Genomic DNA, 13809 nt, shown 5'->3' with positions numbered 1-13809 from the left:
GGGGCATGTTCCCATCCCCTCCACTGAGAGTGGGCCTCTGATGGAAGAGTATCTGTGCCATTGCCCAGAATACATACATCCAGGGTGGAAAACAGTAACTGACTCTAGTCTCTTTCATAGAATTTAAAATAAATTGCTGAATATTCTCTTTAGAACAAAGATTCCTTTTGTCCCATTTACAGGATCACATCTATAGGATCAATTTGTCAATCACCAATTATCCAAAATAAGTCTTCCTAGTGATTCCTTTTAGATCTACTCTTTGATGAATACATGATAAAAGTTATTTCAGCTGCCCTCACATTAAGGAAACTTGGGCATAAATAATACAGAAGCTTCAATTTACAAAACAGATCATTTGTAGGTTGGTGAGATTTCTTTGCTTTACAAACAAACAAACTAACTAACAAAAAACTCTATGCCAGTTCTTTTTTTTAGCAAAGAAAGTTCTCTCAGGCACTCAGCATATTTTTTCAATTTTCAAAATATTGATTTGCCCTAAATTATCTTTAACATAAGTTATATAAAGCAATGTACTCTTGCACCTTTTTCTATATTTTGACCAGACTCCTCATTGCTATGTGAAATTAATTTTACACCGTTATAAAATTAAATCTGTTACTCAAAATGAATTACTCTCATCAAGTGAGATATAAATTTCTTTGGAGGAGAATGAAGTAAGTAGAGTTAGCTTATTCAGAATAGATGCAGCTATAGCACGTTTTCAAGGATTCAGACATGTTCTGATTCAAATCATGCCCCGGAGACAAACAATCATCAGATAAAAGCCCTGATACAAGATTCCAATTGGGCAAATATTTCTGAGCCCCTGTTATATGTGAAGTGCTTTTAGAAATTACTCAACAAAGATTTCCTAACTACTAGCAAATACTGTGAAGAATATTAACTGTCTATAGGCCTCATGCTCTTAATAATTTGTAATCTTATAGGAAAGATTCATAAAGGTTATAATTAAAAACAATATAGAAGTAAATAAATATACCTAGTATAAATGTTACATTTCTTACACAGCCTCAGAATAGTATAATAATATGTTCTAATTTATGTAACTCTGATCTAACCACATATGATAAAAAGAATCCCATCACTATTTTCACACCAGTGTTGAAGCATCATTCTAGGAAATTAACAGTTTCCATTATAATATTGTAAAATGCATTTATTTGAATTTGTATTTGCTCAAGCCACACAAACACACTACAGACTATAATTTAGGTATCTGCATACTGTTTTGCAGGGCTGCAAACTCCATTATTACATTTGTTAAAGAAACGATGGATCGTAATGCCCTCTACTGGTTTCTTTTAAGCATTACCAAAGTGATCAAACAAAGTGTTTACTTATTTGAAAAAGGCACATCTTGCTAACTCTACTCTACCAGGGACACGTTTGATAATTGACCCGATAAAACTTAAGAGTCTTACCCAGCTCCTCACAATGAAATAAGAACAGCCTACGTAAACTTAGGCTTCCTAAATTTCAGGTGTCATAAGTTTAATCGTGCTTTACTTAAGTCATATCTTCCCAAGGTTTCATATATCATGGCACATGTTTTAAAAATGTAATATTTGAAAATACACTGGAATAAATGAATGGATAGAGCTGATCACAGTTGTCTCAAGGAATGTGGGACCCAGTTTCCCAGCACAACTGAAATCTAATTGTGTGACACACTGGTTTTGAAGTTCTAATTCAGTCAATTAATTAATCAACACTTTTGTATTCATTCTTCGAAAGTGTGAAAAATCAGCTTGAACTATGGGGGACACAAAAAGTAAAATGGACAGCCACTCACATACCTGGGCTTCCCCTGCATAAAATTTATTCTCAGAGAAAGTTTGTTTGGTATCTGAGAAACTTATATGGGTTTCCTAATACCCCAAATTATTCTTTAGTTGGTTACATTAAAAACTACATGTTCTAAATGTGATCATGATTACGTAGTCATTTTTCCTGCCACTATAATTTCTGTTCACGTGCCCACAAGAATATAAAACACCATGATTAATGTATGCCCAGTCATTATTTTTGCTGTGCTCGTTTCCTCCCCAAATTCTTCCCTGAGCAGCTCAGGGGAGTTGTTCAACTAATCAATGCGGTTACTTTGGCACAGCCCTTGTGTGCGTGAGCTGGTGTGCGTGCATGCATGAGTGTGTGTGCAGTGCATGAGGAGGCTGCCTGGTCCAGTCACTCCCCAGTCTCTGTCCTATTCCAGATGTACATCACAAGCACAATCAAAACGAAGAGCAGTCGATTGGCCAAGCCAGTGCTGTGCCTCGGGACCCTCTGCACGGCCTTCCTGACGGGCCTCAACCGGGTCTCTGAGTATCGGAACCACTGCTCCGACGTGATCGCGGGCTTCATCCTGGGCACCGCTGTAGCCCTGTTTCTGGTAGGTTAGCTTCCCTTTCTGCCTTTTTCCATCTCACGTCCTCTAAAAAGCTGTCAGAGACCATGGTGAGTCAGGTTTCCCAGACTTCACAGTCTAAAACCAGGTTCCCCCGGCCCCAACCTTTTGAGCTGCAATTATTCTCCAAGTATCATGCACCCTTTTGCTGCAAGAATGATTTCTAAAGCACCCTTTCTTTCAGAAATATGATTGTCTATTCCCTCTGGGGATCAGGGAGAGGAATTCCCAGGAAATATGGCTTGCTCTATTTCCTTCAACACTGTTTGGGACTGAGTCAGGGCCGACTCGTAATGTGGCATACCTTCAAACCATTGCTAAAATATTTCAGAATGTATTGGGAGCAGAAGCTAGATTGCTTAGGGGATGAACAGAGAAAAAAGACCACTGGTGGAAGCAGGCAGCCCTTTCTCCAGCATCCCAAGAGACTCGGCTCTGACCTAGACGTGCATATCCCACTCAGAAATATGAAAACCCTCAGCTGACCTCACCCAGACTCTTTAGAAGGCCTCTGTTATTACCCGAATATGCCTCTTGGGCATCTTATTTCTGCCGCAAGTAGATTCTCAACCGCATATAATAATATTCCTGGAGGTTAGTTTTGGTTAATACACTTTTCTCCAGAGCTTTACATTCTGATGATATTTTAGTTTCTCAAATAGATGGGAGCCTGGCAACTGGCTCTACTAGGAAATCTCTTACTCTGAATTGGATTGGAAGAGCAGAGATTAATTTTTATTGTTTTTATTTTTCACATTTTTATTGCGGGATGATAGGTATATAATAATTGGTAGATAAAGTGTACAATTTGATCAATTTTGACATACAGGTATATCCTTCTCTCCCACCCTTCCCTTTCCCTCATTCCCAAGCATCCACTGATCTTCTTTCCATCACTCTATATTAGTTTTCCTTTTCTAGGATTTCATATAAATGGAATCACATAGCATGTATTCTTTTTTCTGGCATCTTTCATTCCACATAGTAATTTTGGGATTCGTTCTTGTTATAGCATGTATCAACAATTCATTCCCTTTGCTTGCTGTGTAGTATTCCATTTCATGGGCACACCATAAAGGTATAGGGTTTTTTTATAATCTCCAAGGATTTAAAATAGGCCCAAAAGGATTTACAGTAAGTCACATGTTATACATGAAATGAATCCCCTAATAATATTCCAAAAGCTTCCCCTCTGAGACAGAAGCCATCATTGTCTGGACGTCCCTCCTCCCATTCTTCCCTTCCTGGCACAAAGCATTCATTAAGACTGGCATCTCACATAGATGAATTTCACATTCCTCTGACCTAACTCCACCTTGTCTTATCCCTCCTCCTTGCCCTCCCCAATGTACAAAATACACGTATACCTTTCCCAACTGCTAACTCAGAGTTTCCCAATGTTTTCACCTGCTATGATTCACACAGGAAATGCCCACACTTATTCAGAACACTAACTGGGAAGCTCCATTCTAAATCAAAATTATTTTTAATGGATCCAGGCTTTCTTTCTGTAGCGAAAGACAAAGGACTTACATGCAAATTCTCCCAGGGCAGCTGCAGGAAAAGTGGTGCTGAGATGATCCTGACATGTTGCCTTCTCACAGGGAATATTTCCCTGAGAGTGCTTTTTTAAAGAAGGAAAGAATATGAGTGACTTAAAGAAAAGAGAGGGTCTTCCAAGGGAGATCAATGGTACATAAATGAAGGCTTAGGCTCAAAAGGAAAGCCAAACAATTTTGCTGTCCATCAGATCTGGCATCAGTCATCCCCAGAGAGAAAAAGCAGTGTTGACTGTTGCAAGAAATTTAATGGGGTCTTTACAGGATAAAACTGTAAAATCCTTTGTATTGGGTAAGACACCATATACCACTTCTGCTTTAACACTAAACTTGTTTTCTCTCAGTAACTCACAGCCCTGTTTCCTACCACTTAGTTACTATTTGGTCTGTTATTGCCTTCCCAATTGATGGCAAATGTCAAGTTTTGTTTTCTTCATGTAAGAAATGATCTTCATGTAAGACCTAGACCTGCTGTTGAGTTGCTCTGGCAGGAGACAGAGCACACTGTCTCCCACTGTATCTGCACGTGCACATGTACACACCTCACATAAGCTCACCCTAAGCTGGGAAATGGGAGAGGAAGGATATCGTAGAAGAGACTAAAAGCATCTCCAAGCAGAGACTTGGAGAGGAGACAGAGAGAAAAAGAAAGGAGAGTCTGAGAATAGGAACATACTTGTGGTGTATGTTCACTATTGTTTTGTGTTTCCTGTGAAGATGAAAGTGGGAGAAGGGGGGAGATTATTAGTTGAGCAATTACTACAGACCCTACCCTTCACATATGCACCAAATCATGTGCTCCTAGGATGACCCTAAAAATATTCTTATCCTCATTTCACAGATGAGGAAATTGAGGCTCAAAGATAAATAACTTGCCCAATGGCCACCCAAGCAATAAGCCACAAATGTAACCTGAGTCTCTCTCCAACTCCAGAGTTCCTACACCTTCCACTTCTCCCATTTCCTGAGTGGAGGAAGTTTAAGCAGAGCTGGAGAGTGAAGTGGAGGAAAACTAGATAGAGAATATTTATGTAAATGTGCTGCAGGGTCTGAAGAATTACAGAGAAGATTCAAAGGCACTGGCTGTAGAAAGAAAGATACAGACCAATGGAAGAGAGAGCTTGGAAAGAAACAGATAAGCTGTACATAAGCAAAAGAAGCAGAGCAGATGGTAAAAACAGACTCAGTTATGAAGGGGCCTCAGCAGAAAATAAAGAAAAGTGGGTAGTAATTTAGAGGACAGTTTTTGTGGGCTTTGTTTTTTTTAATGGAAGCAATACAAATGTCACTAATGAGTTATTTAACCTTAAGCAATTATTAGTCACATAATTTAAGGATGACCATCTTACACAGAAACTAAAGACTAGCTAACATTGAATGAGTATTTGCTATGTTTGGCACTTGTTAAGAGGCAAAATATTATAGTGGTGTGAGCTATGGAGTTTAAACCTCTGTGTGGCCTTGGGCAAGCTATCTAGTTTCTCTGTGCCTCCTCATCTAAGTTGGAGATGATAATAGTAAGTTTTTTAAATAAGATTGTTGAGAAGCTTAAATGAAATAAGGTAAAATCAATCCTCAGTACAGTGCCAGACACATGGTGGCTCTCAGTAAGTGTTAGCTGTTAATTATAAGGTGGTTTACAATTATCATCTCTTTTAATTGTTATAGATCTATGAGGTAGGTATATTATTCTCATTTTACTGGTGAGGAAACAGGCTCAATGAGATGGATTGATTATGGCTGGCCATCTGGTGACCAAATAAATCCTTCCTCAGCACCTAGAATGTGCTCAGCAGACCCCCTGGACCATATCTCAGGTCTTACCATGGTCCCTGTCCACCGGCTCAAAGGAAAAAAGTCACTATGGCAATGATATTCTTGGGAAAAAGCCTGCCACCCTCAGAGATGGCCAGGCATTGATGGCTGTAGTCTGACCCAATCTTTTTTCCCCTCATCCTGCAGGGAATGTGTGTAGTCCATAACTTTAAAGGAACGCAAGGATCTCCTTCCAAACCCAAACCCGAGGATCCCCATGGAGTCCCCCTAATGGCTTTCCCAAGGATAGAAAGCCCTCTGGAAACCTTAAGTGCACAGGTATAGTAAAGTGATTTTAGCAAACCAAACCCACAGACTCAGGCCTGTTATCTTGGAAGGTCAATTAATCCATTCCTCTACTGTAAGCAGGATACCACTGGATCTTCCCAGCCCCTATAAAAATGTGATATGAAGCACTTAACAACTTCTTCAATTAGTCCTGTATTTATTCTGGGGCTTGGCAATCATGAATCCTCAGAAGTTCTTAGGTAGTAATGTCTAACTAAAACTTCAGCTGCTTCAGGATACCTGGGTCTCCAGTGATACCACAATTATAAAATTTGGACCAATCATTTGGGAGGCCAATTTGATTTACTAACTAGGACAATAATGTTTGGAAAGAAAAGGGACCTGTTACATACAGTGACAGATGTAAACTAGAAGCACATTAAAAAGGTTATTAACTAAGTGTCCTTGTGGACGTATTTTGATGACAACCATCAAAAACTCAATGCAACAAAACTTGCTGATCACTTATTTACCCCAGGACCTTGTTTCATGCCAGGGATACAGAAAATAATTAGCTACTCTATTCTTGCCTTCAAAAAACTCACAGATGATCAGGAACGATGGATATAAATGAGTAATCATAATATGGCATGCCGAATCAGAGGTCCAAAGAGTGCTATGTGAATACAAATGAAGAAAAAAAAATCTATTCTGTTTGAGAAAACATGGAGAAGGCTTGCCAGCTGAAAGGAGCCTCGAAAGATGGCACTATGCACTTATTTTTGCCTGGGACAGTTGTTAGGTGCTTTACAAATGTATTATTATTTTAACAAAAACCGATTCAATTGATAGTGTAATTCCTATTTCCAGGATAAAGACAGGAATACTGAAGATAGCGATGTTAAATGACTTTCTGAAGACCACATAGCTAACATGTAAGAGAGCTGAGTGGGGGGGTTCTTTGAGCAGACAGGGAATGACCAATAATAAAACAGTGTTTTTATGATCATGCCACTTTTTTCAGGTAGCTGAGCCTTGCTAAAATATTTACTCCCTGCTAAAATATTTAATTGTTGCTAAAATGTTTACTTTCCATAAGTCTAATTATCTTGAAATTTTATTTGTATTTGGTATTTTCTTACTAAACCGTTTTTATAGGTCATGCAAGGGAAAAGCAAATCACCTTCCCCTAGAATTGGCATATTTTTCACTATTTAAAGATTGTTAACTATCAGATATCTCTCTAAGACAACTGTCCTATTTCTTTTCACATTCAATGAAGTCTTTTTAATTTTATCAATAACCTGAAAAATAAATAAATAAATAAAATAAAGCTATTTCCATCTTGGGAAAAATACTCAGGGCTCTCCATTAAATCCAGTGCCAAGTATTTTCTTTGTTTATTTTATCTTAACCTGATTAAGATGAAATTTTTGACTTGGTCTAATTAGAAATAATGTACTGAAAAATGTATTCTTGTTTTATTTATATACAGCCAGTTGATGCAAGTGGAATGGCAAATTAGCTAAACAATGATAATAATAAAATGGTGAAATAGACTCTCCCTAGTTTTTCTTACTATCTAGTAATATGTTTCTGTACCTGGTGAGGTCAGAGTGGTTCCCTCTATAACTCAGGTGAAGCAACTGAAGACAAAGGTCAATTTTAAAAGCAAAGAAATATTTACTGAATTCCACAAACACGTCAGCCTCTGTGTCCTTGTAAATGCTATTTACTTCACCCCAAACATCCTGGTCTTAGGACACACCCCTTTTCACCCTGTCCTTCTGCCCAGCACTGTTCACGCATTATCCTCTGTCTGAAGCCTTCTCCAGATTTCCTTCTCTCTTCTCCCTCAGAACCATGAATAGCTGACCAGGCCAAGAGGCATCCAGGCCATATTATGGGAAGTTTCACTTACATTGAAAAATAAAGCCCCACACAGGGTTTCAAAAACCATGATTCACAAGATAGATGACAAATTCTTTGAAAATATATATTAATTTATTGTTCACTACAAGCACTAGTGGAACTTCTTTTAAATTTGTTCATATGTCTTTGTATCCATATAGATCACCTCATCTAGATATAATTTGAGGCCTTTCCTGAATACAAATATTGGGCCAAAGGACCCTCAGGGACCCTCATGTGATTGCCTTCACAATGCCAATAGCGCCCCCTCATATCCACCTCCCACAAGGACTTAGAGATCTTTGCGGATCTGAGCCACATTTTACTCTCCATATTTCTTGGCATTCACTAAGTGTGAAATCAAGTTTGATGGACAGACAGACGCAAGCCAGAACCAAAATCTGAACGAGACACTTTAGTCAAAACCAAGAATCTAAAATCAGACCATAGTCACTATCTGAACCTCCATGTAAATTAGAAATTTATGAGACACAATAACAGGAAGTTTGCAGGCTACATTGTCAAAATCAAGCTACAGGAAACTGAGTGGAAACTATTACCTCTCAAGTGATGTCTTCCATACCAATTGTGGAAGATTCAGATTCAGGTAACCAAGCACCTGTTTTTAGTGTCAAACATTTCCACATGGGTTAGTTAGGAGAATATACCGTTTATTCATTGGTCAAGAAATGTAAGTTAGCATTTATTATGAGCCATCACGTTCAATCTCACAATAATCCTGCAATTGTATTTTATAGATGAAATAAGTAAGTCATGAAGAGCTTAAGGCGCATGCCCAGGGTCACCCAGTCCAAACGAAAACACAAGCCCATCTATTTCTGAAGGCCCTGCTTGCTGCACCACATGACCTGATGTTTCATTCAAGGGAAATTCCATTTTGAAATCTGCAGCTCTCAGCACTGAATATAGAAACATGCCATAGGGGATAGTGTGTTTGAATTGAGCTGCACAGACTGGTGAATTTGACTCGAGCTATAGTTCTTCCAAAATAAATATGCCCTGTGTTTTCCCCCATGGGCAAGAGCTCCCTGTGCAACTCCAACATCAGTGGTTTCTGTCAGAAGCTGCTCCTTTGTCATTTCTGGGATAGGGTCATCTACTCCAGAAGAGGACCTCTGGGGATCTGAGAGAAGTGAACCTCTCTTCAGAGCACACATTCACGTACATGAAATGCATCTCACTGTTCAAAATGCCTCAGGGAGAATACTTTCTGGATGGGGAGGGAACTAGTCACCCTCCCTCCCTTCCCTCTGAGACCTTCTTTTCCCTTTGCCACTTGCAGCCTCCAGAGCTACAGTGTTCTTTTTCCTCTCTAAAACTTCAACTGAAATTTGCATATGTGCCTTCTGTGATTCCCCTTAGTAGGGTTGATTGAAACATGGTGCATTTTTCTAAAATCTTTCCCAAGTACTAAAGAGAAACCAAAAGAAATAATTATAGGATGCAAACAAAACAAAAATGGTCGAATTTCCAAAGCATTATTTGGTGGTCCTGTAGAGTTACCGTGATCTCACAGAGACCCCCTTTTAGGATGGCACCGAGTTACTGTGACCCTGAAGACACCAGCTTCAGCTCAGCCACGTACGGCATCGCCACGTCCACATTCACCTGAGCAATCAAGATTGCTGAGCGTAGAGCAATTTGTGTCCTTGTCAAGTGCAATTTAGATTAACAAAGAAATTAGAGATGAAACAATTGTATATAAAGTTTCCCTGGGTCTCCAGCCAGGGGAGAAACATGACATCTTTTTCCTTTAATACACACACACACAAACACACACACAAACACACACACACACACACACACACACACACACACACATACACAAACAAACAAAAAAAACACCAGAATCCGATCTATGCTGAGACCCTCATGCCTTGGACTTTACTCTAGGAGATTCTGATTCAGCAATTCTGGGGTGAAAAAAATTATGTTTAAGAAAATATTCCCAGAGGAATATGGCCCCCTTTGTGAGAAACTAGTGATATCATAGACTTCATATTATAAATAGAAAAAAAAAAAAGACTTGGAGAGTTAAAGAAATCTGCCCAAAGTCATCCATTTAATTAGCTGAGGATGTTGAATTACTTTATCTTACCTCTTACTTGTAAGTGAAATCTTATAAACATATAAATGACCAAAGTATTGACCAAATTTTTTTCAAAAAGCATAAAAGTAAAACTATGAAAGGAGAAGTTATTTTTCACATTATGGCAAGAAATGCATCAAACCTTCATTTTCACAAATATGGCAGATAGACGTATTTTAAAAAATACAAAAGACTTAGTTTCTAAAATGCATAGTTGAGCTTTCAGGAATGTAATGTAAATCTCTAGTGTCCTAAAAACCAATAGGAATCAGGAAAACTGTAATAATTAAGTAGATCTATAGCCAAAGTTTCTTAAGATATTTGCCAATTCCATGGACTAGGGGTTTTAAATTCAAACAAAAGAGAAAGACTTGGCCTGCAAAAGGTGGAGGTTATACAGTAGACCCTTGAACAACTCAGGTGTTGGGGAGCTGACCACCACACACAGTCGAAAATCCATGTATAACTTTTGACTCCCCCAAAATCCTAACTAGTAGCCTACTATTGACCAGAAACCTAAGCCTTACCAATAACATACAGTCAATTAACACATATTTTGTATATGTATTATATACTGTATGCTGACAATAAAGTAAGCTAGAGAAAAGAAAATGTTATTAAGAAAATTATAAAGGCAGAGAAAATACATTTACAGTATTTATTTTTAAAAATCTGCTCATAAGTACACAGACCCACACAGTTCAAACCCATGTTGTTCAAGGGTCAACTGCATATATAAGTTATATAAACAAAAGAGATAGAGGTTATATAAAAAGTCATATAAACAAAAATTGATAGAATTACAAGGAAAAATGGACAAAGCTGCAATCATAGTATGAGATCTTAACACAATTCTCTAAGTAATTAGTAAGCAAATAAACAAAATATAGTAAAGATATTAGATGATTAATAAGGTTGATCTAATGTGCATTATATACAATGCTTCTCAAAACACATGAAACATTTTGAAAATAGACATGTACGTGACTATAAAGTAAGTCTCAAGGAATTTTTAAGAATCTATATCACATAGACCACATTCTCTATAAAAAGTTCAAAGATACTTTAAAAAAAACCTATACATTTGAAAATATTAAACTCACTTCTATATGACTCATGATTCAAAGAGTAAATCATAAGGAATTTTTTCAAAAATTAGAACTGTTCAACATTAAAAACATCACCTTTAAAAAGATGTGGGATACAGCTGAAGTTACTTGGAGATCCTAAATGTTCATATTAGAATAGAGTTGAGTAAATATAAGAATTATATACAGAACGAATTCGGGTGAAGAAATAATCTGATTTCGGTTGAACAATCAGGGAAGATTTAACAGAAGAGGTAACAACTTGAGGGGCCTTGGAAGAACATATCAGAAAGAGGGAACAGCCTGTGCAAACTCGAGGAGACAAGAAAGCAAGGGCTATTCAAGAAAAAGTGAGTGTGTGCATAAGTCAGTCAACCCAACTCTAAGATTTGATCTGCTTATGTTTGCAGAATCACTCTGCCTCCATGACCGAAGTTACCTGAGACGGCTGATGTGTCACAAGCTGTTTTTTTTTAATCACCCTCCAATTCAATACTTCAAGACACACAGTTACTCGATGTCAAACTGTGAAGACAAGTATTATGTTTATCTAGTTAGAGGCTGATGTTTTGTACATTTTTTGTATGAGGAAGTGATGTAGCTTGCCCTGATTTTTTTTTTCTGTTCAGCTTTAATATATTTATGCGAGAATTTTAAACCAACAAAATTTTCTTCTTGTTCAAGTGTGCATTGAAAAGCCACATTTATTCAATGATGGATGTTGTTTTGTGATATTTGTACACAAACCTTCTTTTCTCAGTTTTATAGACACAGAGATAAAAAAATATAACAGTTCACTTTAACCTTTTATTACCACAGTTTCTGCCTCCTCCAGAATTTTTTAATATTAATGAAAGTTAACTTTTGAGTTGCAGAGAGGACAATGTTGGTTAATGGTAAATCTCAAAATCAATTGTACAGAAAGAAATAATACTTTCAAAAAGAACTTTGTGCTCTGATCTCTTAACATGTTGTTGCATTCTAAGTTAAAGTAATACATTAATGAAGTCACCTAGTTACACAAACAATTGGCAGAAAATTCTGGATTTGAGGAGTGTTGGGGTTATTATGATTCTTTTTTAAATAACAGTCTCTCCCATCTAAGAAACTCAAGATCTTCTTGGAATTATGGTGACACTGCAGACTTCTTTCCAAAAAGCAGCCAGCACCAGCCTCCCATGTCACCCGACAGTTTTGTATATCATATTGTATGGACTTTATATGAAAATGAATATTTTACAGTTTGCACAGTATTATTTTACAGAAAGTGTATCAGAGCATCTACAACCCAGAGCCCAGAGCAACAGCCTGACTTTGTGGCTTTTAATTGTTCTAGAATTTTCACTGCATCTCATTTTTCTAGCATGGTAATAACTGCTGTGTAACTCCTTTACGAGAGGATCTCCCTTGTCTGTACCTATTCAAATGTTTTCTTGACACTTCCGTTTTGGCTCTTCTTACCTTTTTTTGTACATATTTTTTTTCTAAAGAGAAGGAAAAAAAGTTATCACAAAAATGTATTCTGGCTCATGTCCTTTGTTTTAAGCTTTATTCACTGGGCAAAAGTATTTGAAGAGTCACAATGAAGGGACTCAATAAATATTTATACTTTTCAGTTCCACGCCTGCTGAGAGAAATCCTAACCGAGGCTGTACGTGTTAGCACCAATATTAGAATCTAGGTCTGCCTGACTCCAGATTCCACTCTTTCCAATACATCAAGATGCCTTTGAGCCAAGTCCACATCATTTCAAAGGCTTTTCAATGTGATATATCTACTTAGATGGTTCAGAGGATGGTGTAAGTGAAAAAAAGCACATCATGAGAAGGATGCATTCTGCTTATGAGAAGAAATAATTTGAAAGCTTTGGGTTCTCCAATCTTATATAAGCTACCTAAGTGCAATGTTGTCCAATTTCAGAGTGATTCATTTTCGAAACATGTTTTAGGATTCTTTGATAACAGCAATGAGGGCTGAAATCTATTTCATTGTTCATAATAAGACATTCTGGAAAAGGCTGTCATGCTATATTGATTTTACATTACTCATTTCTTGTCACAATGAGAGGCCATTTAAATGTCTGACTCCCAGATGGTATTTCCAAGAACTTAAGTCAGGCTGACAACATGCGTGTTATCCTTCTATTCTCTCTGGTTTTGATCTGGATGGAACAATTCGGAGTTTTCCAAGATCTCTAGTCATAGAACCCAATTTTCTGGCCTTGGGCTTGGTGGGTATTTGTACATGACCGAGTCATGCTCCACAGGACACCACACTGGGGCACTTGGAACTAAGGGGCGTCCCTGGGCTCACATCCCTAGGATCCCTGAGCCAGTCTGAGTCCTTCCATTATGCCACGGCAAACTTAGTGTTGCCCCTAATTAGCCGCAAGTCACTTCAGGGGTCTGACCTTGCTCTTTCAAGCCTACCACTTGAGATTCATGTCTTAGGGCTAGGGACTCCTCACGGACCTTCCACCAAGAACAAAGCTCTCTAATAGAATAAGTGGTCACTTAGCCGCAGAAAGAATAAATTCTGCAATGAGCTTTTCTTCCTCTTTTTAAGGAAAGCCCAGAGTAGTCTGAGAAGTCTGACTTACTGTGAGAAGGAAGTGGAAAGAAACAAAAGGAAGGCTAATAAAGTGAGTTGACATAAGCAACCTCATGAGAC

At 37.9% G+C, this 13809-nt stretch overlaps 1 protein-coding gene across 6 annotated transcripts in view; it reads left to right on the top strand.

The window, feature by feature from the left end:
* Positions 1–12659, top strand: part of PLPPR1 (phospholipid phosphatase related 1) — a 214671-nt gene extending 202012 nt beyond the window's left edge. For 4 of the 6 annotated variants that reach the window (XM_019729240.3, XM_074330772.2, XM_019729241.3 and 1 more), the window contains 3 exons: positions 2237–2413; positions 5950–6081; positions 11550–12659. In XM_019729240.3, the coding sequence (XP_019584799.1) occupies positions 2237–2413; positions 5950–6081; positions 11550–11582 (342 nt within the window). In that variant the 3' untranslated portion in view covers positions 11583–12659. The remainder of the gene's footprint in view (positions 1–2236; positions 2414–5949; positions 6082–11549) is intronic. The other 2 variants (XM_019729243.3, XM_019729244.3) reach the window with 2 other exon arrangements.
* Positions 12660–13809: the final 1150 nt, after the last annotated feature.

This window comes from Rhinolophus sinicus, chromosome 16, assembly GCF_057876585.1.
Source record: "Rhinolophus sinicus isolate RSI-liver-muscle chromosome 16, RSI-T2T, whole genome shotgun sequence".
NCBI classification, from domain to species: Eukaryota; Metazoa; Chordata; class Mammalia; order Chiroptera; family Rhinolophidae; genus Rhinolophus; species Rhinolophus sinicus.
Note: the sequence above shows the minus strand (reverse complement) of the source record. Positions and strands in the feature narration are given on the sequence as shown.